The sequence below is a fragment of the Herpailurus yagouaroundi genome, unplaced genomic scaffold (genome assembly GCF_014898765.1).
Source record: "Herpailurus yagouaroundi ecotype Mexico unplaced genomic scaffold, PumYag 28, whole genome shotgun sequence".
Classification (NCBI taxonomy): domain Eukaryota; kingdom Metazoa; phylum Chordata; class Mammalia; order Carnivora; family Felidae; genus Herpailurus; species Herpailurus yagouaroundi.
In genome coordinates, this window is record NW_024412376.1 from 41,329,119 (window position 1) to 41,353,432 (window position 24,314).

At 37.4% G+C, this 24,314-nt stretch overlaps 1 protein-coding gene across 2 annotated transcripts in view; it reads left to right on the plus strand.

The window, feature by feature from the left end:
* Window positions 1-24,314, plus strand: part of NR3C2 (nuclear receptor subfamily 3 group C member 2) — a 356,521-nt gene that overhangs the window by 242,806 nt on the left and 89,401 nt on the right. For both annotated transcript variants that reach the window (XM_040472694.1, XM_040472701.1), the window contains exon 4: window positions 10,333-10,449. In XM_040472694.1, coding sequence (XP_040328628.1) covers window positions 10,333-10,449 — 117 coding nt within the window. The remainder of the gene's footprint in view (window positions 1-10,332; window positions 10,450-24,314) is intronic.

A 24,314-nucleotide genomic window follows, 5' to 3' on the forward strand; every position in this document is an offset into this window, starting at 1 on the left:
TATTTATTTATTTATTTATTTATTTATTTATTTATTTATTTATTTATGACCAAGCTAACCAAAAAAATGATGGGTACCATCACTATCACCATTTGTGTTTGTTTTTTGTTTTTTTGGTTTTTACCTTCGGCCTGGCTTTGTGCTTCTTGTTTTGTGTATATTAATTGAATCCATCTGACAGCCTACAAAGCAGGTGTTCCTGTGTTCACATCATGGATCAGGAAACTGAAGCTCAGAACAGGTTAAGCAAAGTGGCCAAGAATCTCACAGTTCCCTGTTGACTGAGGTAGGGTTGGAAGCCAGGTGTGTCTGGATACAAAGCTGTGCCCTTCCCACTGTGTCTCCTTCCCCCACCCCGCCTTCCATGTTTCCACTCTTTCCTTTCTAGCATTATTGATGCTTTAAGGCAAGACCCATATGTCACCCAATCTGTATTTTCTCATTTGGGACCAGCCCAAGTACAACAAAAACTTGGTTTTTGATTTCAAAGTAATTGAAAATTTTACATGACAATTTTTTTTGAGTTCGTTAACTTTTAAAATAATGACATTAAGTTTTAGGTACTTACTGAATTATTCTATAGTTAAAAGCAATACCATAGTTGAAAACAACAGGGGAAAATGACACTTTTGATTTTTTTAATTTTTGAACTCAAACTTTGTTTTTTAAAGTCCATAGGCATTTTCCCTTTGATTTTTGTATTTCTGGTTACTCTGTAAACCCGTGAATTTATATTACATATGTACTAACTAAACTTCCTGGTACCCCCTTCAGATTTACTGTAACCTTGGCAGCTTTCTGTTTGCTAGAATTACTGCCTTTTCTCCAAAAAGCTGCCACTTCCTCAGGCAGGAGGTACGTTGAACTAGTACACACAGATGGATGAGTGACTAAAGTTCCCTGAGCCCTACTGAACAGATTTTCATTCTTAAAACAAGATGCTTTCAGATGCAGATGGCTCTGTAATGGCTGCAGTTACAGGCAACCTAAGGAATTTCAGTGGCGCATAAAGCGGGTCTCCTGGGGGGAGAATTACTTAGGACCTAGGACACCAAAAAGGCACACTCATCCCCTGTGGGATTCTGACCCTGGTTTAAGTTTTGCCTTTCACAGAAGTCTCTGCTGCTTCCTTGGAAATCCTCAGAGCTCTTTTTCTCAATTGGGGTGTGTGTGTGTGTGTGTGTGTGTGTGTGTGTGTAGGAGAGTCTGAAAGGTATGATGCTGGAGATAAGGCAGAAAAGATTTATATGCATCTGTCTTTTGTAAGCCAATTACCTAGGAGCCAATAAGGCCTTCTGTGAACATTCATTACTGTGGGTTTGTCTGCATATACAACACACTATATGAACGTGTACATTCTGTATGTTGTACATGACTTAGTTTATCAGAATGATTGCGTTCGTTCATTGATCCTTTTATTCAGTAGCAACGATGGGCCAGGTAGTATGCTGTTTGTGCTGTATCTCTACTTTCTACATTAGCTGGTAGGCTATTTCTTCACAGAGCCTAGTAGAATGCCATAGATGGATGCTCAGAAATTTTGTACAAAAGTTTTATTTTAGGGGCGCCTGGGTGGCGCAGTCGGTTAAGCGTCCGACTTCAGCCAGGTCACGATCTCGCGGTCCGTGAGTTCGAGCCCCGCGTCGGGCTCTGGGCTGATGGCTCAGAGCCTGGAGCCTGTTTCCGATTCTGAGTCTCCCTCTTTCTCTCTGCCCCTCTGCCGTTCATGCTCTGTCTGTCTCTGTCCCAAAAATAAATAAACGTTGAAAAAAAAAAAGTTTTATTTTAAAGAACTATTTTTCTGAATCTTCAAATCCTATCCCATTTACTTGAACCTTCTATTTCCCTCCATGTTGTGGAAACGTACCTTCTTTTCTTCGGAGAATCCGTTACAGTGCTTGCTACCAAGCAAGACTAGCTCTCAAAATTTTTATGAGGAAAAGTAATCTATTTGAAAATGGTAGGACATTTGCACTTCCCATGTAAGTTTTAATTGATTTCATTTCCTTTTTTTTTTTTTTTAATAAAAATTTTTGAGTACATGTGCATATGAGTATAGTGCCATTGACAAAATAGGCTGTGGGTGTTTGGACTTGGGGGTGGTCACTGGAATACATTATTTATTAAAATAGTCCATAGATGCTGCTTTTCTTCTAAAAGGAAATGTAGTACACACTAGTATCTTCTCATTAACATTTTGAAAAGTTCAGCTATTTATGGAAAGGGCCCTCAACATTATTAAAGTTAATTTGTCCCATAAAAAATAATGTAAATCTAACACTTCAGAGAAGAACTAATACAGAGGCTGAATTTTATGTTCTGGTTTCCCCTTCATGGAGGTAGTCCTCAGTTATGTTCCCCATCTGTTTCCATCTCTTTGCCTTCTGGGCACAAGGTAGGATTCCATTTCATGCCTCCTTTGTGGTTGAGTGCTATCATTGTACTAAATCTGAGCAATGAATAGTGAGTTGCCCTTTCTGGGCTGGAGCATTATATTTCCTAAGTCATATTCCACATCCTCTATAGCATAAGACTCACAATATTCACTATGATGACTCCTTCCAAAGTGAGAAGACATGGAACAGAATATCCAGCCTATCTGCTTTTGACTAATTCATTAATATCTTTACAAAAAAAGGTACATTTCCATAACATGGAGGGAAATAGAAGCTTAAAGTAAACGGGATATGATTTAAAGATCCAGAAAAATAGTTCTTTAAAATAAAACCAACTTTTCTCTTTGCTGATTTTTTTTCTATTGCTTGTCCTTGCCATTGATTTCTATACTATATTGCATTCATTCTATTTTGCTCTGGGTTTAGTTTTTATTCTAGCATCTTAAGGTAGAATTCTAGATCATCAATTTTAAATATTTGTTTTCTAATATGAGGATATAAAGCTAAAAATTCTTTTGTAAGTACTATAACTGTATCCAACAAATTTTGATATGTTGAATTTTCATTATCATTCAGTTTGAAATACTCAGTAATTTCCATTTTGATCCCTTTTTTTGTCCCATAAATTATTTAGATGGGTGTTGCTTAATTTTCACATATGTGGGGCTTTTTTAGATATTTTGTTATTGATTTCTAATTTAGTTCCTTTGTGGTCAGAAAACATACTATGCATGATTTTAATCCTTTTAGAAGTTGACACTTTTATAGCTCAGAATATGCTCAATCTCACCAAATATTCTATGAGCACTTGAAAAGGACACATGTTCTGTGTAATTGTGTGACTAAATGTTAATCAGGTCAGGTGTTTGATAATATTGTTCAAATCTTCTATATTGTTACTGTTTCTCTACATAGTGGTTCTGAGAAATTGTTACTGAGAGATGGGTTCTTAAATCTCCAACTGTGATTTTGGATTTATCTTTTCTCCTTTTTTAGTTATGTCAATTTTTGCTTGATTTATTTTGCAACTCTGCTCTTAGGTGCATTTTATATTTAGGATTGTTATCTGTCCATTTAATCATCATGAAATGACTTTGTTTCTTTGTTGACATTCTTTGTCTTAAAGTCTACTTTGTTTGATTTTAATATAGCTACATCAGCTTTCTTATGTTAACATTTTACATTGCATGTATTTTCTCATCTTTTAACCTTCAAACTGCCTGTGCCTATATATTGAAAATGCATCTTAACACATACCTCAGTCTTCTTTTAATCCAGTCCACCATCTTTGACTTCTAATCAAAGTGTATAGACCATTTACATTTAATGTAATTATTTGCTATATTAGATTTATATCTGTTATCTTGGTGTTTGTTTCCCTTTTGTTCCCTCTGTTATTTGTTCCTTTGTTTTTCCTTTACTTTTTGGGTTAAATACTTTATAGTATGCCATTATATATCTCTGCCATCTTTTGAGCCATACTTCTTAGTGTTGTTATTCTAGTGACTGCTTCATGGCAGTCTTGCAGACATTAATATGAATTAGAATCACCTGAAGTGTTATATAAAACACAGATTTCTAGGTTCTGTTCCAGAGTTTCTGAGTTAGTAAGTCTGAAGTGAGCCTGTGAATTTAAATTTAAACTTCTGATAAGTTCTTATGTGATGTTAACGTTGCTTACCCAGGAATTACAGCATGTACTCTTAATTTATCATTGTCTACCTTGAATCAATTTCAGGTATACCATTTTAAGGATAATGTAAGAAACTTAACAGCAGTAGAATTTCATTTATATCCCTCCTTATTTGTGCTATGTTCTCAGGTATTTCTCTCATACATATTTTATAAATCCCGTAATACATTTTTATTATTTTTTCTTTAAACAATCATTTGACTTTTAAAGAATTTTTAGAAAGAATTTTCTTTTACAGTTTATATCATCCATAATTTCCAGTTCTTGTTTTTCTTTTTGATGCATCCCAATTTCTATCTGGTATCATTTTCTTTCAGCGAAAAGAACTTTTTTTTTTCATACCTTATAATGTAATCCTACTAGCAACAAACTCCCTTAGCTTTAATTTATACAACAATGTCTTTATTTCACCTTCATTTTGAGAAATGTTTTCATTGGTTATTCTGAGTTGATGGTCTTTAAAGAGATGTTGTCTTGTGTCCTCAATTGCTTTGATACGAAATCATGTATTACTCTTTTCCTTGTTTCTTTTTATGTAATGTAATTTGTTTTGGCTCTGGCTGCTTATAATTATTTTTATATTTGTTTTTCAGCAACCTAACTGTATTGTGCCATAGTGCTTTTGTTTGTATTTATGTTTTAAAGGGGGCATTTGCTAAGCTTTCTAGATTTGTAAATTTTCATATAGTTTTCTGACCCATTTTCTCTCTCTTTCTGGGATTCCAACTGCACACATATTAAATTGCTTAATGCTGTCCTACAAGGTATTGGTGCCTTTTCATTTATCCTTTAATCTTTTCTCTTTATGCTTTAGTTGGGATGATTTATATTTCTTTAATTTTAATAACCCATTTTTGTTTAATGCCCAATATGTTATTAATTTTAACCAATAAATATTTTATTTTATATACTATATTTTTAAGTTCTTGAATATCCGTTTGTTTTTATTTGTTTTATAGTTTCCTAACCTCTTCTGATAGTCCACAATTCTTAACTCCTGTTAATGATATTTTCTTATACAATCTGACATATCAGTTTTTAAATCCTTATTTGTTAATTCCAACCTCTGGGTCTGTTTCTATGGACTAATTTTTCTATTGACTTTGGTTCATATTTTTCTGTTTTTAAATATTGTATTCTAGACTTTCTGGAAAATCCAGATCCTGTTATATTTCTCTGAAGAGTATTGAGTTTTCTTCTAGTAGTCAATTAAATTACCCATCACCTTAAACTTGTAGAGCCTTTGCTTTAAACTTGTTTAGGGTGATGTGCCTGGGTGGCTCAGTTATTTGAGCATCTGACTTTGAGCCCTGCATCGGGCTCTCTGCTGTCAGCACAAAGTCTGCTTTAGATCTTCTGTCCTGCTCTCTCCCTGCCCCTCCCTGCTGTTTTTTTTTTTTTCTTCTTCTTCTTCTTTTCTCTCTCTCTCAAAAGAAAAAAAAAAACTTTTTTAGGATAGGTCTATTTTGGTTGTGCCTTTAACTGTAGGGTAAATGCCTCAGTCCTGGAATACAGTATTTCCTCTTAAGGCAGGGAGCTTCTGGTATTTCAATGGAGAGCCTGAGTTATTTAGTGAGTCCTGATTTGGTGGGATTCAGACTTTTTGTGGTGGGCAGAAGCTGAAATCATCTGCTCAGCCCTTTCAACTTTAAATTCTTTCACCCCTTGACGCTTTGGAGTTTCGTGTTCAGTTTAGGGATCAGCCAAAAATTTGAGGAGAGTTCATATGTACATTTTCTCTCCCTCTACCCCCACACCCCTCCATGACACTCGTCTTTCCAGAATGACTTCTTTCAACGGCTGGCTGCTCTGGCAGTCCCCAAATCTGTTCTCTGCCTTCTCAAGCCATTAAGACTGAGGATTTTGCTTAGTTTCTATCTACCCTGCACTGAGTAGAACACAGGCTCTCAAGGAAAAAGCCATTCAGAGGTGAATATTGTTTATGGTGATACTCTTTTTTTCAAGAATCCATTTTCTTCCAGTTTCTGCCTGCTTTTGGTTGCTCTCCATTGCCTTTAAATCTTTCTTTCTCTCCTTTCGTGGACAGTTTATAAGTGTTATTTGTAGGAGGTTCATCTGATTCAAGCTCTTCTGCCACTACCAGAACTGGAATTCTCTCCATAATGGACATGTCATTTCAATGAGAAATCTTTGATTTTTTTTCTTAACTGCAGGATTATTCCTGTTCCTTTATAGTCTGACAAAGATACAGCTACTAATTTGCTTGGAGGCCATGTCTGAGAACTTTCAAGTGGACTGTTAATAGTGTCCCCTACTTCTGTTGTGTCTATCTAGTATATCACCTTCAGATTAATGTTTCTAAAACACAGCTCTGGACTTGACATATTGTAAGCAAGATTCTTCGTTGATATCCTATAACCTGCCGAATAAAATTTGAGTCCCTTAGCTTATCATCCAAAGCCTCCACTGTCTGGTCCCCAGAACTCTGGTTGTCTGCCCTATCATAGCATCATAGTAGAAAACCATTTACCTGAAAGAGCCTGGGACGTGACTTGCTGAGGATTAGTGCTCTTAACACTAGGAGAACACAGTGTTTAAATAGGACATGATTAAAAGTTTTGTAAATCTTCTAGATGCATTCTGTTGTTTTCATTGTGGGTTTTGTTGTTGTTGTTGTTGTTACTACTTTTATGTTTTAATATAGATTCAGGGATGGGACACACATTACATATTTGTGTAGCTACAGTTTAAATCTTTAATGTTTGCACAACTAAAAATATAAATGGCAGGGAATTATCTGAAAACCCTTAAGACATTCCTGCAGCAGTCCCTTACATTGCTCTCATCCTATTTTTGGAAGATGAATTGGTGGCAGTGACCACACTGTTGGTAGAAACCAAATACACAATTTCAAATATTACTGCAGGAAGGAAATTATCCTGCAGCTATTAATGTAACATGTATTTTTAAGGTGTGTTCACTTTTTTTGAATTCTTATAGAAATATCCCAGCTCAGCACAGAGCCTGCTTGAGATTCTCTCTGCCCCTTCCTCCCGCATGCCTTCTCTCTCTCTTTCTCTCTCTCTCCCTATTTCTCTCAAAATAAATAAGTAAACTTAAAAAAAAGAAATATCCCAGCTTTTGGAAGTTTCTGTTTTTGAACATCCAAAGAACAAAGTCTTCTAGTGTGTACGTAAGTCAGTGGTGGTCATTTCTTACGCATTTTCGTATGCCTACAATCTCAGAGACTTAGTCACAGTTTATTGCACATTCACAGAAACGGAAAGAACCTTAGATTACCCCAACTCCTTATGCAAAATTTTGGCAGCCTTCCACACATAGTGGGTTCCCAATGAATACTTGCTGAATTAAAACCAATTAGGGGGCACCTGGATGGCTCAATCATTTAAGCAACTGACTTTGGCTCAGGTCATGATCTCACGGTTCATGAGTTCGAGCCCTTCAATCGGGCTCTGTGCTCACAGCTTAGAACCTGCTTCAGATCTTCTGTCTCCCAGTTGCTCTTGTTCTCTCTCTCTCTCTCTCTCAGAAATAAATAAACATTGAAGAAAACAATTAAAATTACATTTAGTTTTCTCTTTGGACTTTAAAGTTTGTTCAATAGGAGTTACAGATAAAATCTGTGGTTTTGTGTTCAAGTTCACACCATGCAAAAGGCAACACAACTACATGGTGCTGGTTTCCAGTGAAAATAGTGGCTGATAAAGTAGAATACTCCTCATTTAAATAATGTTACTTTGCTTATTGGTTCCAAAGAGTACTTTTAGCATCCTGTTGGACCACCAGTAAATTATATTGCAAGTTGATGTTTAAAAAAGGCTTCTGGCCTTAAGGCACACGGATACTGTCAGCTTTCCTGAATTCTTCCAATTTCACCATTTGGGGAAGCCACTTTCCCAGCACTAGCATGAATTTTTTATTTTGAGTAAATAGCAATAATAGTAATTTCCTTCTGTACCGTAGGGTTGTTACAGGGCTTAAATAAGATAGTGCTATAATAGGGCCTTAAACTTTTATTTTAAAAGTGGTAACCAGTTACCTAATAATGTATGGCATCACAAAATGTTATATGAATCAGGTATTGTCTTTACCAATGGGTATTGATTGCCTTTGTGTAATTATCTATACCTACTTACACTCCCTAAGAGTCTTCATTTTTTAAAAAAGCCATTAGATTATTATAATGGTAGATTTCCATTTCTTTACTTTGATAGATTTCCCTATTCTAGTACTGTTTATTGTTGTTATTACTAAGATTTACCATAATGTTACCGAGAATGTGCTCTAGATTAAATTATTTTAATTACATTAAGCAACACATATTATTTTTATTGAGTATTTACTGTAATTTACTTAGTCTCAACCAAGGGAGCAGGAGAGTCCTAGTCTGAAGGGAGTGCTTTAGAGCTTGTTCACTGCTTTACAGAAATCAGTGAAACCCCTTCTTTCCTTTATCTGCATGTTTTCAATGACCCATGACTCAGTCCTCGGACCTCTTCACTTTTCAGTCTGTGCTCACTCTCTGTATGATCTCATCCAGTCTCATGGCTTAAAATAATGACCACAAGCTGACTACATCTCCAGCCCAGACCTCTCCCTGACACAGACCTGTGCATCTAATGGCCAACTTGACATATCCACTTAGATCCCTCTCAGGCATCTCAAACTTAACACATCCAAAACTGAACTGGGGAAGTTTCACATAAACCACATGCCCTTAAATGGCAGTTCCATTTTTCCTAAGGGTTCAGTCCAAGAATCTTAATGTCTCTAACTCCTGTTTCTCTCTGGTCTATGAGCAGATGCTAACAGTTCTGCCTCTAAGATGCATCTAGATTCTGACCACTTCTCACCACTGTCACTGCTACCACACTGACCAGAACCACCATCATCTCTCCCCTGGATTGTGGTGGTAGCCTCCTACCCCGGATCTCCTTGCATCTGTTGAGTCAGTTGTCAGCATAGCAGCCAGAGTGATCCTGCTAAGTGTAAAGCACATCAAGTCATTTCTCTGCTCGAACCTTTCTGTTACACTCAGAGTAAAAAAGTCCAAGTCTTAAATATGATCTTTACTATGGCCTCATATGTCTGACTCCCATTAGCTCTTTTTCCTTACCTCTTACTTTCTACTCATGCTTTCTACTCTTTCACACTTGGCTGTACCTTAAACATGCCAAGTATCCTCCCCAACCCTACCCTTCCCTCTTTCACTTTTCCCTCTGCCTAGTGTATTTTCTCCCCAAGATATCCATACAGCGCCTTTATTTCCTTCAGACTTTTATTTAAAGCATCGTTGAGTGAGGTCTTCCCTACTCTTTTTAAAATATCAATATCCTCCCACATCTCCACCATGTTATATGCCCCTTCTCTTCATGTCCCCCTAGCACTTAACTGTCCAACATTTGTATATTTTACCTAATTACCTTGTCTGTTGACTGTCTCCTCCCAATTGAATGAAAGTTAATGATAGCAGGGACTTCTGAGTGCCTTTCTCATTGCTATATCCTCAGTGTTTGTTTGTTTGTTTTTTTAAGTTTATTTATTTAAGTAATCTCTACACCCAAGATGGGACTCAAACTCACAAACTCAAGAGTTGCATGATCTTCTGACTGAGCCAGCCAAGCACCCCTCTCCTCAGTGTTTCTAATAGTGCCTGGTACTTATTTTTGAAATTAATAAATGAATAATAGAACTAGGCTACAGTTTTACATTTTGCCAGCAGATGCCTCTCGCTAAGCATATTCCCACATCCGAATGTTTGAAGTTACAGTTTGGTCCACAGTATGAAATAGTTAAACATTTGCAGTTGTATAATTTAAAAGTCTTCCCACTGAAATCACACGTGTAAATGGTGGGCAGGCATAGCTTAAACAACTGCAAGAGGGCCTTCGAATAATTCACTTTGCTGCTGCTGTGATATCTGAATGCAAGTTGCACCATTGCCTGTGAGGGCTTGTGTAGCTATCAAAAATTTCAGAGAGAGGGAACGTGGCTGTACGTATATGAGAGTTGGAAATAAATGTAGTATTAATCTTATCTGTAATATAAAGTCTATTATGTTATGTTATTTTAAAGTGACTCTGTTATGTCTGTGTTAGGTTAAAGTGTTATGCCTATATTATCTGTAAATCATATTTCTCATCTATTTTTTAAAAGAAATTTCAAGGCAGGAAAGATGAAGTTTCATATTCTGATTATACATATTAGTACTTTATATTAGTGTAGTAGTCTTTGTTTTAACCATTTTTTTTTTTTATTCAGGGCAACACAACTATTTATGTGCTGGAAGAAATGACTGTATCATTGATAAGATTCGACGAAAGAATTGTCCTGCCTGCAGACTTCAGAAATGTCTTCAAGCTGGAATGAATTTAGGAGGTAAGTCTTGTGTTTTTAGTTAAATAAAAATTGTTAAGATGGAAGCTCTGTATACTCCCAAAATTTAAGATGAAGCTAACATGGAGCAAAGATTTCTAAAAATCTTAACAAGTTCTATACTCATGCTAAAACATTTTAGTATTTCTTTCTTAGCAGCAGTTAAAAAAAAGTATGTTATGTGGCTGTAGTCCTAGTGAAGTTTTCAACCCTGAGTTTGCGAAGGTTTCAAAACCTGGGAACATAACCAAAACCAACGCAAAAATGAATGACTTTTTATATAAAACCATAACTAACAGTTTTTATTACAATGTCTGTTTAGAAATAAGCCCTATATGTGATAACACTAATCAGATATGAATACATTTCTAATCTAAGAATAAATGTAATAAAGGAAGACCTGTATTTAAACAAAAAACAAAAACAAAAAAAACTTTGAAATATCACATGAACCTGCCAAAAGGGGGGTAGGATGGGTGGTGGGGATGGTAAAAGACTTGAACCAAACACAAAAGTGTACAGTGTCCATGAATGGGAAGGTCCAGTGTGCTAAAGGTATCAGTTTTCCCTGAATTAATTTATGCATGTAACACAGTCCTAACTAAATTACCAATTGGTGATTCTAAGTTCTTAAACAACAAGCAACAAAATTCTGAAAAAGATAAATATTAAGGGCAACTAGCTCTACCAAATAATAAAGCATATGCTATAGCTATAGTCATTAAAATGGTCTGTTTGTTTACTGATTGTAAGATCAACAGAAAGTCAAGAAAAAAATTAACATGAGATTTTTGTATATAGTAAATTTGGCATTCCAGATCAGTGGTAAAAGGATAAATTATTCAACAGAAATTATTGTGACAACTGGGAAGCAATCTGGGAAACAAGAAAGTTGAATCCAAACTCATAATCTCCACCCAAATAAATTGTAGTCTTTCAAAGTTTTAAACTTGGAAATATAACCATAGAAGTACGAAAGGAAAACATGGATATTTCTTTAATACTCTTCAAGTGGAGAAGACCTTTCTAAGTATAAAACTCAGAAGCTATTAAAGAAAAGAATTGAGGAAGTCAACACTATTTACAAATCAAATATTGCTTCAAAGGCAAATAATAAATAAGCTGGGAAAAAGTACTTGCGACTTATAGACAAAGGGTTTATTTCTTCATAAAAAGCTCCTACAATTTCATAAGAAAAAGAAAGTTCCTATAAAAAATGATATTGAACAGAACAAGAAGATGAACAGAACACTTAAAAGAAATACAATTGGTACTTGAAACACCTGAAAAGAGTCTCAGTCTAAGCATAAGAGAAACGCAAATTTAAGATATTTTTTACAAATGTCAAAAATAAAAAATGTTTATGGTATATTGTTTGATCATACAGAAATAAAGTAAAATTCAGTGGTGATCTTATGCATTTGAGGTGGAAATAAGGTGATACAGCCCCTATGGAGAGGAATTTCGCTATTTCAGTAAAATGGTAAACATTTGACTCAATAACTCCACTTTTAGGAATTTATCCTAAGTATATTTTTGCAAGTAAGACATGATAAATTCATAAAATAGTTATTATAACATTGTTGACCATCAGAAATACATTATTCATGTGGTCAAGATTGATTAAATAAATTACAGATACTCTTCAGACATTAATAAGAATAAAGGAAGCTCTATATGGATTGATCTCCAAAATACTGTTTAGTGAAAAAAATCAGTTTGCAAAATAGATGTTTTGTCTACTACTAGTGGTATATCCGTTTCAGAAAAAGAATATATATTGTATTGAACATTTCTGGAATAGTATCCAAGAAACAAGAAACTGGTCATGTTGTCTCAGTAGAAAGGATTGGGTAGCTGAGAGACAAGGATAGGAAGCAGAATTAGTGTCATTGTATTCTCTTCCATGGCTTTGAATTTTGTATTCTGTTTAATGCATGTGTTATGTACACATGTTGCCTAATTAAAAGAAATAAAGTAATTTGAAAAAGAAATCAAATGAGACTTCATCCTTCTTTGCTTTGATAAATGAACCAATAGGCTGCTAGTCAGGACTGGTGAGTAAAATGGCAGGATGGAGAGCAGAGAGACTTTTAGAAATCCAGAGGAGTATGGACTGTGGCCAGCTGAGACTGCTCATGTCAGACTGTGGCCTGAATACGTGACACAGTAGCTCAGCCAGAGAGGCTCTTGCTGGTTAAGAGGATGGGCTCTGGAGCCAGAATGCCTGGGTGGGAATCCAGCTACTTCTTGACCGTGTAACCTCAAGGGAGCTACCACCTTTTCTGTGCCCATGTTTCCTTATCTTCAACTTGTAGTGATCAGCATGTCTGCCTCATAGACTGTGATGAAGATTGAATGAGTCAGTGTGCAAAGAAGAGAAAGCACTCAGTGCATGTTCAGTGGGTGGAGGTAATGCTCATTGTGATTTCCATAGCGCCTTCACATATGATCCAAATGATATTATTGCCCCATGTTTTGGTGATGGTGAACCTCAGGTGCCCAGAGAGGCTAAGTGACTTGCCCAGACATGTCACAGCCAGTAAAATGGTCTTATATCTCTAGGCTTGTGGTCTGGTGTTTCTAGTAACCACACTGTTCCCTTTTTCTGTTTTCTGAATCAGTGCAAATGTGGCACAAAAGATCACCTTCTTAAGCATGTGAGTGAGAATCAGGAGATATGAATCATTTAAAATCTAGATGGCACAAGGGTACAGCCATTGGTTATAAAATAAACTCTGAATCAATTTTGTAAAATCCAACATCTGAATCTAAATATACATACACACAACTGAAGTATCTTTTAAAGTGTCTATATGTAAATTTTATATAACTTACAAATATTTACAAATATTGTAAAACTTTACTATGTAAATATTACTATAAATATTATATAACCCATTCTATAAAATATAAGTACTATTAGTTACTATAACAAAATAACCACATCTATAATTCCCTACCTCATAGTGTATTGTTAAGAATGAACTGAGCCCATTTATAACTTTTAAAACAGGGTTTCTCCCCATGGGGGAGGGGAAGGAAAAAAAAAAGAGGTTAGAGTGGAAGAGAGCCAAAGCATAAGAGACTCTTAAAAACTGAGAACAAACTGAGGGTTGATGGGGGGTGGGAGGGAGGGGAGGGTGGGTGATGGGTATTGAGGAGGGCACCTTTTGGGATGAGCACTGGGTGTTGTATGGAAACCAATTTGACAATAAACTTCATATATTGAAAAAATAAATAAATAAAACAGGGTTTCTCAACCTCTGCACTGTTGACATTTTGGGCCAGGTAGTTCATAATAAGGAACTGTCCTATGCATTGGTATATCGGCATCCCTGGTCTGTAACTACCAAATGCTGATAGCAACCTCTTCTCCCCAATTTGTGATAACCAAAAATGTTTCCAGACTTCACTAAATGTACCCTGGGTGGCATTAAAACCCACTGGTTTAGCTATAATAATAATAAATTGTAAGCACTATTCAGTTGTGAGATATTTTCTGCTAGAATGTAAATTCCATCAGGGGAAGAATTTTTGTCTATTTCGTTCATTGCTTTTTCCCCAGTAACTAGAACAGTGCCTGGCACAAAGTAGGTGTTCAGTAACCATTTATTGAATTAATTGAATGAATGATTAACTGGCATTTTTGAAGGCTTCTGTGTTCTCAGCATTTTGCTAAGACTTTATATGTGTCATCCTTTTTAAACCTCACATAAAATATGTGATACATACTTTTAATCTGTCCATTTTGGAAGTGAGTTCATGGAGGCACAGAGAGGTTAGAGGAGTGGCTTAAGGCCACAGGGCCAGGGGATGGCAGAGCCAGAACTCAAATCTCTGTCCCTGGCACCAAAGCCTGTACCCAGTGTCACTCTGCTGTATGACATAGGTCCACTATTTGTAGATTGGCATTTTTATTTATTTTTTTATTATTTTTTTAATGTTTGTTTGTTTTTGAGAGAGACAGAGCGTGAGGGGTGGGGAGGGGCAGAGAGAGAGGGAGACACAGAATCTGAAACAGGCTTCATGCTCTTGAGTTGTCAGCACAGAGCCCGACGCGGGGCTTGAACCCACAAACTGTGAGATCATGACCTGAACCAAAGTCAGACACTTAACTGACTGAGCCACCCAGGAGCCCCTGTAGATTGGCATTTTTAAAATAGCACAGATTATCTATTAATGGCAGCAGCAGCACCCTGCTTTTTTAATTGTGTCTGTAATGATCTGTAAGTGAGGTTTGGCACAGTACCGAATGTAGAATTCACATAGTTTGTTGTTGGTTTCTGTGTATGAGGCATAGGTTTTGTGAGTTTTGGTAAAACATTTTACTAGAGAGAAAGCATATTTTGAATCTCAAGGTCATTGCAAGTAGTGAGTCAAAAATGGGAAGAGTAGGAAATAATATTTATGAAAAATACTCTTCAGATTCGAGTTATAACTTAACCATTTCTGGCTCAGAGATTAAATCCTTAACTTTTATTAAGTGTTGAGTTGCAGTGACCTACATTGTAATCTTTCTTTTTCTTTTATAATTTATTTTGAAGCCTTGCTTTTAGTTTCAATTTGGGCAATAGGAAATGTGAGCAATTTTATCACATTCAAAAAGGATAATGTAAAGTTTAACCTTTTAATGTGAAGCAATCTTAAAAATGTGAGTTAAGTGAAACCTTTTTACACATGTTCCAATCTCACCCGTTGTCCTAATGAAGCAGGACTGTGCAGTTTCTTTTGATCCACCCTTCTTCCCCACTACCTCTCTTGGGGGATAAGGCAGCTGCCAACCCAGTGTACTATTTGGCCGGCATTTTGTGTCGGTGAGTGGTCATCACTCTGGGAACAAAATTAGCCTTCCCCTTCTGAAGACTTCAGGAATCCAAAATACTTGACAACGGTTTTTTTCCTAGCTTATCATCTGGTTAGTGTATAATCCTAACTGTGTCCCCACACTAGCATCTACCTTCGAAAGTGGGAGGAAGGAAGAACAAGTCGATTTTTATGTCTCGGAAGTTAAAGCCAGAAAATGTGCCTCTTCCCTTTTCTCTAGACCCACTCCCTCCTTCCTACCACAAGTACCGTTCCTTTTCTTTAAAATCCTGCTGCGCTTTAGGCTGCATGCAAAGGAAAATATAGCAGAAGATGTGAGAATGTCAACAGAGAAATTGAAAGGAAAATAACAGCTTTTCTGGCCCCAAGCTGGGCCTGCCATGCTTGCTCTAGCCCCTATCAGTAGATCTAAAAAAGTCTTGGTTCCATATGCATGAGAATTTACTGCTTTACATAGCTTTCTCCAAAGAATTAATCACTTTTACATGCCAGTGTTCTGATGAGGATGATCTATATACATGTCTTTGAGAGCTTCTCCTAAAATGCATAAAACATCATTAAAGCCAAGTGGCCCTCAGACCAAGAGTAAGTTTTGAGGAGCACTTCACTTGACTGCACTCTGGCCATGGCATATAGAGGAGATCTTCAAGATTTTTCTATTCCAGTCCTCCCATTTACAGCAGAGGAACTTGGAATCTAAGATCGTATCATCAGAGACTTAAAAAATGCAACGTAAGAATTCTAATTCCGTTGTCTTCCCTCTTTTCCAGAACACACCCCTCTCTTATTTCATTTCTCATTAAATAGGCTAAGTCCCCTTTCACTTTCCTTTAATGAAGCCTCTAAAACATTAAAATCTTGCTCCCTGTAGCTTTAGAAATGTAGACTTTACAAACCACAGGGCATTTCTAACCTGGGTTCCAATTTACTTCCAGCGCCTATCTGCAGCTTTCCTTAATGCCAGCAATCACTCTCACTGGGTTTAGCCAGAGCCTTCCTTTAAAGGGTGGCCGTATCAGGCAGGGCTACCTCTTCCTCCTGGAATGGATCATGTCATGTGAGAAGAGAGGGATGTCAGACACAGGAAGCAGTAGCAACAGTAGACATGATGGTTGCTTTCTGGAGACAGAGAGGAGGCAGCTCAGTGAAAAAGGGAGGGAAGCAAGATGCTGACACTAGCAGTGTTCAAAGATACACTCTCGTATATTTCTGATGAGGATGGAACCAAAGAGAGGAAAATCTGTAAATTAAAATTCATCCACATAATGCAATATTAATCAGCCAATAAAATTATGGCGATGAAAATTCAGAGCAATATAGAAACTTTCTAAAAAAAGTAATAATGAAAAATTAGCATGCAAAATTATTAAAATTTTACTTATTCTGTGATTCTAGCTATATAGGAAAAGACTTGGAGGAGTCAAGAGACTGAGGAAGAAATGTTCAAGTACCAAAAGTGGTTGTGTCTTGTTTTTAATAATATGAACGTTTTATAATAAAACTTTAAAAATAGAGTTCACAATTTTGAACTAAAAAGAAGGGAAACATAAGAATAATACTACTACTGAGCAGAAGAAGTAAAGAATTCTACAGATAACCAAAGGAGTTTTCCCTGAACAGAAAGGAAGAAAAGGGGGAAGGAGACAAGAGACATCAGTAAATCAGTCTCCTGCTGTGAAATGCTGTGAGAACTGAAATGGAGAAGTGGGTGAAAAACAAAAGACCCAAAGATCCTAGAGTGACAGAATCATAACTGATTCTCCAAGAAAAGGGATCTTTTCTACTTGAGGTAAATTGGCTTTACCTGCCAGCAACTTTTGGTCACCTGCAAAACTCACACGCGGTGTGGGTCTGGTGAGAGAAGTTATAGGATCAACGCCAGTGAAGAGTAGGTTTAATATCTGAAATCCAATAAGGAAAACAATTTTTATATCTTTAAGGGTCTCCTGAGGCAGGATATGCAGTAGTCTGTATAAGTTTAGAAAGCCCAAGTGTACTGAGTTTTATGAAGAAATACCATTGCTTGGATTTTTTTTTTCTTTCCAATTCCTCTTGCTTGGAGACAATAAGAATTTCAGTGGGACTTTTGAACAGTAAAGTGCAGAGGGAAATAACACATTTTTATAAATCAGTGAAAGTATGGTTTTTGAATCTTCACATATAAGTTACGCCATATTCATTTTCTTAGTAATATGACTTGAGTTAAACAACTGGTATTTTTACCTTGCAAAATTCCAAAGAGGAAAGTTCAGGATTGGTCCCAAAGCAGACACAATTTCAAGATTTACTATTTTTCTTCATTTCTGAGACTTTTTTTTCTTCCAAAGTTTACGTATTATGATTATAATTTGCGATCAGTATGTGCATTTAATTTTTATTAGTTTTTTTTTAAAACTCTTAATTATATTGGTGTCTTATTTGGTGACAGATGACATCTTAGCAATAGAAACATTCGATTCAAAGATTCGTCCCTCCTAAGAACATACACATTTGTAGGCACATACTCATGTCTGGGTGGGCTTACCCAGGTAGGCCGCTTTTCTTGGATCTTTTAAAATATATGACCCAGAGATGTTTGGGAAGTTCTGCTTGGTATACAAAGGCCCCTTGTTACTTCCATTCATCCTTTAACTTTTTTGTTTGCAGTCTGTCCTGGTAGGTTGTCATCCCTTCTACTTAATGGGCAGGAGAGCTTAGCCTTTCTGACCTTTTGGGGCCAGGATAGCTTGTCACTGGCCCTGGTGATCTCCAGAGACTTGGCATCAGAGCCAGCCTCTCTCCTTCTGGGCACCACCTCGGATGTACGGTCCTCTTTTGTCTGGACTCCAGCAGCCTTCCAATTCCACACACTCAGTGCTGTTTTCTGTAATACATGATTGTTTTCTAACTCTCTGATAAACTGTGGGGAGCTTTTGTTTTTGCTCTGTTCGCAGTGCTTCCTATTGTTGCGCTCTTTGAAAAGTTACTTCAGATGATAGAGGTTTATTTTTATTTATTTTTGAGAGAGAAGAGAGAGAGAGAGGGAGACACAGAATCTGAAGCCGGCTCCAGGCTCTGAGCTGTCAGCACAGAACCCGATGCAGGGCTCAAACTCACAGACCGTGAGATACGACCTGAGCCAAAGTTGGACACTTAACCAACTGAGCCACTCAGGCACCCCAGATGATAGAGTTTTATTATAAGAATATTGATAATTTCACAATTAGCCATTGGGAAATACTGGGATGTTGCTTGGGACACATAAGATTTCAATTTCTAGGGTTTTCTCTTAGATTTGTTTTCCTCTTTTTTTGGCTTCTTTTCAAGCAGGAAGCTCTCTCCTCCCTCTGTTGGTGTTTTTGCTTACTCATTATTTTCATTATACTTGTTTCTAGGCACTACCTTCTGTACCCCTTAGCTTCATTGTCATCTGAGTGTCCTGGAGTCAAACTTCCAAGAGAGGGTCTGGGCTGATTGGTTGGTCAACTATCAGAATGGAGCTTCTGATTGGGTGGAATCCTCCAGAGGATATAGACACATGGCTGCCTTTGCCTCTGCTGCCCCTACCTTACCCAGGCTGGTGTGGCAGGTTATAGATCCCTGTGCTGCAAAGTTCGATGATCTTTGACAAGAAAGATTTTGATCCCATTTTTCAGGAAGAAGCTATAAGTATAGATAGCAATCAGAGTATAATAGACTCAATGTAAACTCATTAAACAGTTACAATTAACTGTTAATTGTAGAGAATCCCTTAAATCATAGTAATTTTTTCAACACCCTGATTTTTATTCACGTTATAAGTTACCCATATATTTAAAAGTAAAACATTTGTTTTTAGCAAGCAAATTGGCAAAGGAAAACAATAACTTCATGATCTTGGAAAAAACTACTAAGGCTTTATTTTGGAGTTCAGGGCTTTTTGATATAGCTCTTCAGAAAACACACACAGACACACACACACACACACACACACACAACATAAATAAAGCAAATCTTAATTTAAAAAAAATCACCAGTTAATGCGTAAGGTAGACATTTTCTTGTAAAACATCTCTATACTAAGATAGTTCTCTGTCCCTACATGCCACGCTCTGGACAAAGGATGAGCTCTAGGATCATGGGAAGGGTAGGGAATTAGGGCTAAGGAAATATTAGGGAAGAAGATGAAACCACTTAAAATTAGGCATCATAGGTTTACATAGTCAACTTAGAAAGGGTGCTCAGTCATCCTAGCTAAAGTCCCTGTCTGTTCTCTAGGATTCATTGCACTGTCTACCTCAAATTCTGATTTCCCACAGTGAAAATCTTGAATTCATTTACTTTTAATTAACAGGCATGTCCACTAAGGAATATAATTTAATCTTTTTCATTTGAAAACCTAGAGACTAATGATCATCTGCTTGTTGCCTTTCTGAATAAACATCTTCTTCTCCTCGTCTTCACAGTAAAATGTTATGATTGTGAAGATGGGGAGAGGAAGCTATTTATATTACAATAAAGTCCTCTGTTCTCACCTCTAGGACATACAGAAAACCATCCAGCTAACCTGCCAACAGTCTGTCAGCCTTCAGTAGTAAATATGTATGATATTTAATATCATTAGTTTCTGTTAAGATGATGATTTTTCTGGCACAGATAACTTACCCTTTAAAGGCTAACCCAATTCTGGGGTGCCTGGGTGGCTCAGTCGGTTAAGCGTCCAACTTCAGCTCAGGTCATGATCTCACAGTCTGTGATTCGAGCCCCATGTCAGGCTCTGTGCTGACAGCTCAGAGCCTGGAGCCTGCTTCGGATTCTGTGTCTCCCTCTCTCTGCCCCTCCCTTGCTCATGCTCTGTCTCTTTCTGTCTCAAAAATAAATTAAAAAAAAAATTAAAAAAAAAGAATAGTATTAGAGTAAGAATATTATAAAAAAATAAAATAAAATAAAGGCTAACCCAATTCTAACAGATTTTTTAAAATATTTTTATTGATTTATCAAATTATACATACTTGCTACAGCAATTAATAAAGGAAAGTAATAGTTCTCTGCAATATATTGAGGGAATAAAGATGGAAGATGAGTCAAGACGTTTGCCGAGCACTTTATTTACTGATGAAAAAATAATCATTTACATTCTGGCAGGGAGGCTCTTAAAAGCTGAACTAGCAGAGCTAATAAAAATGGTTTCTTCAGAATGTGCTGCTTCATTATTTTGAAAAGAAGATCTATCAACAATAATATAAAGGCAGTTGCTGAGTTAGGTCAAAGAAGTCAGAAACTCCAAAATGTAATTGTGCTATGTTTCTCCTTCAGTGTTTGTACAGTATTTGTTTTGATAGGATGATAATATGGAACATGTTTAAATAGTGAGGAAGATAAGCAGTTGCTCAGTTACCAGCTAATTATTTTTTTTATATTAAGATTAATTTAATTTGTATAGGAGGGGGTCATACTGTTCCAAAAGTGCATCTCTGATGAACCCATTCGTTGATTTGTTCAGCAAATATCCATTGAACACCTCTGAAATTCCAGATGTTCCACATGATGTTGCCGATGTAGCAATGAGAAGACAGGCACTGGCCTTGTTTTCAAAGACCTAATCTTTAAGAATGAAGAGATTTATTTTGGACCCAATAAGCATTAAAAATTGCAGCAGGGTACTTAAAAAACATCCTTACCGTTGATAGCGGCCCAAATCCCTGGAGTTCTTTCTCTCTGCCTTAGAGTGGTACCCATAGCTTCTTGACCTGTATTGATCAAAGTGGTGGCAACTCAGGATGACTTCCCATGACTGTGTCCCTTGATATTTGGTTGGTTCATCTTGCCTAGTTGCTTCCCATGCGTGCTGATCCCACCAAACGGCCCTGTGGCATCTGCTAATGCTTGCATGGGACATTGTCTAGAAGGGAGCAGCTGTGCAGTGCGAACTCCTGCAGAATGACCATAGCTCCTTCCCAGTTCCAACTACAGCATCTGTCAGGAAACGGAATTCTTCACTTCCTGTTGCTCCCTCAACTCAAGCTGTGAAAATAAGCTCTTCACATTCTTGCTGAAAAATTGAACTTCACTATGAAGATTTGTGGCCACCTTAGAGGTTTCTAAGTCATTTCTGGTCTTAGGACAACTGAAGCAGCTCTGGTTGGTCTCCTCAGAACATGTGCCATTTCTCTGTCTCTTTTCACTCTTGTAACGGATGCTAGGAAACGTGTGTGAAGAAAGGCTGGAACTTCGGGAGCCACTTTCTAGGAGCTCTCTCTCAGCTCCCTTCAGTTCTTGAACCACCATAGCATGTTACTATTTCCCTCAGAAACTTCAGAACTCACCTGCAGCAATGGCCTGAGAAGCCAGGAGACAAACTTGTGTGAATAATATTTTTAATGTTTTTATTCTTGAAGACCTCTCCACACAAAGTTTTCTTAATCTAGAAAGACTCAAACTAAGCCATTGCTAATTCTAAAATTAGTTCACCAGTGAAAACTCAGTTTCATCTTTATTTGGCATTTCATGATAATGACTTAGAAACATTTGCATATGTTAAGTAGCTCACTTTTTTTTTAAATTTTAAAGCATACACTTAAAGCCTATAGAATAAACACACCTTTCCATTCTGTATATACTCCTATTTTTCGATAAATTGAGTTAAGTTAGAAATTTTAAGCCAAATTCAAAAGATAATGCAAAGGAACAACAGGAAGCCCAAGAGGACTGTGTAATTAAACAATCAGTCATTCTTGGTTCTCACTGTATATCACGTTCATCTGTCAAGTCTTTGTTTTAAACCCACTCACCCGTGCCCTACTCCCAGAGACCCTCATGCAGTAAATCTGAGGGAGCACGGGCATCTTTACTTTTAAAATAGTATGCATTGTACATCAGTACACTAGAGCCAAGAACATCTGTTCTAGGGTTTACTAGAACACTGGCAGCAGTTTTCTTAGGATAAGAAAGCCCTTTCATTGTTTGTTTTTTAAATGTTTATTTCTTTATTTTTGAGAGAGAGCGAGCATGCACATGAGTGAGCTTGTGGTTCGGGGAAGGGGCAGAGAGAGAGGAGTAGTTGAGAGTCCCAAGCAAGCTCTGTACTGTCAGCCCTGTCAGTGCAGATCCTAATGTGGGGCTCAAACCCACAAGTGGGAAATTATGAACTGAGCTGAAGTCAAGAGTCAGACCCTTAACCAACTGAGCCACCCGGGCGCTCCTCTTTTTTTTTTTTTTAATGTTTATTTTTGAGAGAAAGAACATGAACAGAGGAGAGGCAGAGAGAGAGAGGGAGACACGAAATCCGAAGCAGGCTCCAGGCTCTGAGGCGTCAGCACAGAGCCCAATGTGGGGCTTGAACCCATAAACCATGAGATAATGACCTGAGCCAAAGTCGGAGGCTTAACCGTCTGAGCCACCCAGTCGCCCACCCTCATTGTTTTTTTTTTTTTTAAAGCACCATTGTTTTATTTATTTATTTTTTTCTACTTAGTATTACTTTTCTCTTTTTAAGTAAATCACTAATCAGCATTTGGAAAACATTTCTTTATCAGGAGAGGTCCCCTAAAAATGATATTTGAAGTTAATATATATTTGTATTTTCCTTGTCAACTCTAACAGCCCTTCAAAGGTCCATGTTAGCTTTTAGTCCACTGACTTTATTGGTTTGTGCTGTTCTAAGCAATAACTTTTTAAATTTTACATTTTACATTTAGATGCTACAAATATTTGGGGACAGAGTGTTCAGAATGCAAAGATGAAGGAAGGTTTCTTATCGTCAGAGAGGAAAAGTCTGAAACAGTGACCCTACAGCTCTCTTCTGGGGAGCCAAGAGTGAGGAAAGAGATGAGAAGGCTGAGAATAATCTCAGGAAGGAAACTGGGGGGTGAGAGAGTCCACGGAAAGGTTTGTGATTTTTTACGAGAGAAGAAACAGATTTAGAAATGCCATCTTAGGTGTCACCTCACGCTTGTTCATTTGCTCCTACCTCATACCCTGGACATGTGTAGACATTTGCCCCCACTGAGGAGAGAGAAAAGGAGCTAGGTTATATCTCCTCTCCCCACTTAGAGTGCCCCCATGCCAGCACTGTGGCTGTCCCCTCAAGCTGGTAGTCAGTGGGTCAGATGTTTGTGTATGTGGTGTCGTCCAAGACCTCAAGTGGGTCTGTTCTCCACACTGTTCTTCAGAGCAAAGGACATCTTGACCCACTTCTCCATTCTTTCCCAGTAGAGATGGTTTGGTCACATCATTAAACTCTTTTCAGATAATATTAGTGGTGACATATTGTTGGCTTTCCAGTTGTTTCATGATTAAACAAAAATCCTTATCAGTCTTTAAATATTATATAAGAGATTTGATTAAAATACTCTGGAGTCTTTTTTTTTTTTTTTTAATTTTTTTTTTAAACGTTTATTTATTTTTGGGAGATAGAGAGACAGCACAAAAACGGGGGAGGCGCAGAGAGAGGGAGACACAGAATCGGAAACAGGCTCCAGGCTCTGAGCCATCAGCCCAGAGCCTGACGCGGGGCTCGAACTCCCGGACCGCGAGATCGTGACCTGGCTGAAGTCGGACGCTTAACCGACTGCGCCACCCAGGCGCCCCAAAATACTCTGGAGTCTAAGATTCAAAATAAAACTTAAAAGACTTAGCTGTATTTGATTTATTTACTCTAAGGTTCACTAACTGCCCCATTCCCAACAAGCTTTCATATCCAGTAGGTCAGTTTTTTTCAAAATGTTTGACTCATTTTCTTCTTTAATAAACAGAATCTGAAGCCTCCCCTTAGGTTATTTGAAATTCAAAATAAATAGGATCCCGTGACTGAACATAACACAGCGAACACAAGGCTTGGTTTGTTTTCAACTCACATACACCCCTTTCGCCTCTACCTGCTTACCCTGCCCCTTGAAAGGTTCTGTGCCACTCCTAGGCTCTACCCTGTGTAACTAGTCCTTCCAGCTGCTCCAGTGTGCCCTCCACACCGCCAGTGACTTCTCCCACCCACAGCTCCCTCTGGTCCTGTGCTACAGAGAAGTTCCTGCCAGTCCGTCTCAGTGGCAGAAAACCACCTGTATTCCTATGTGTACACGTTTCCC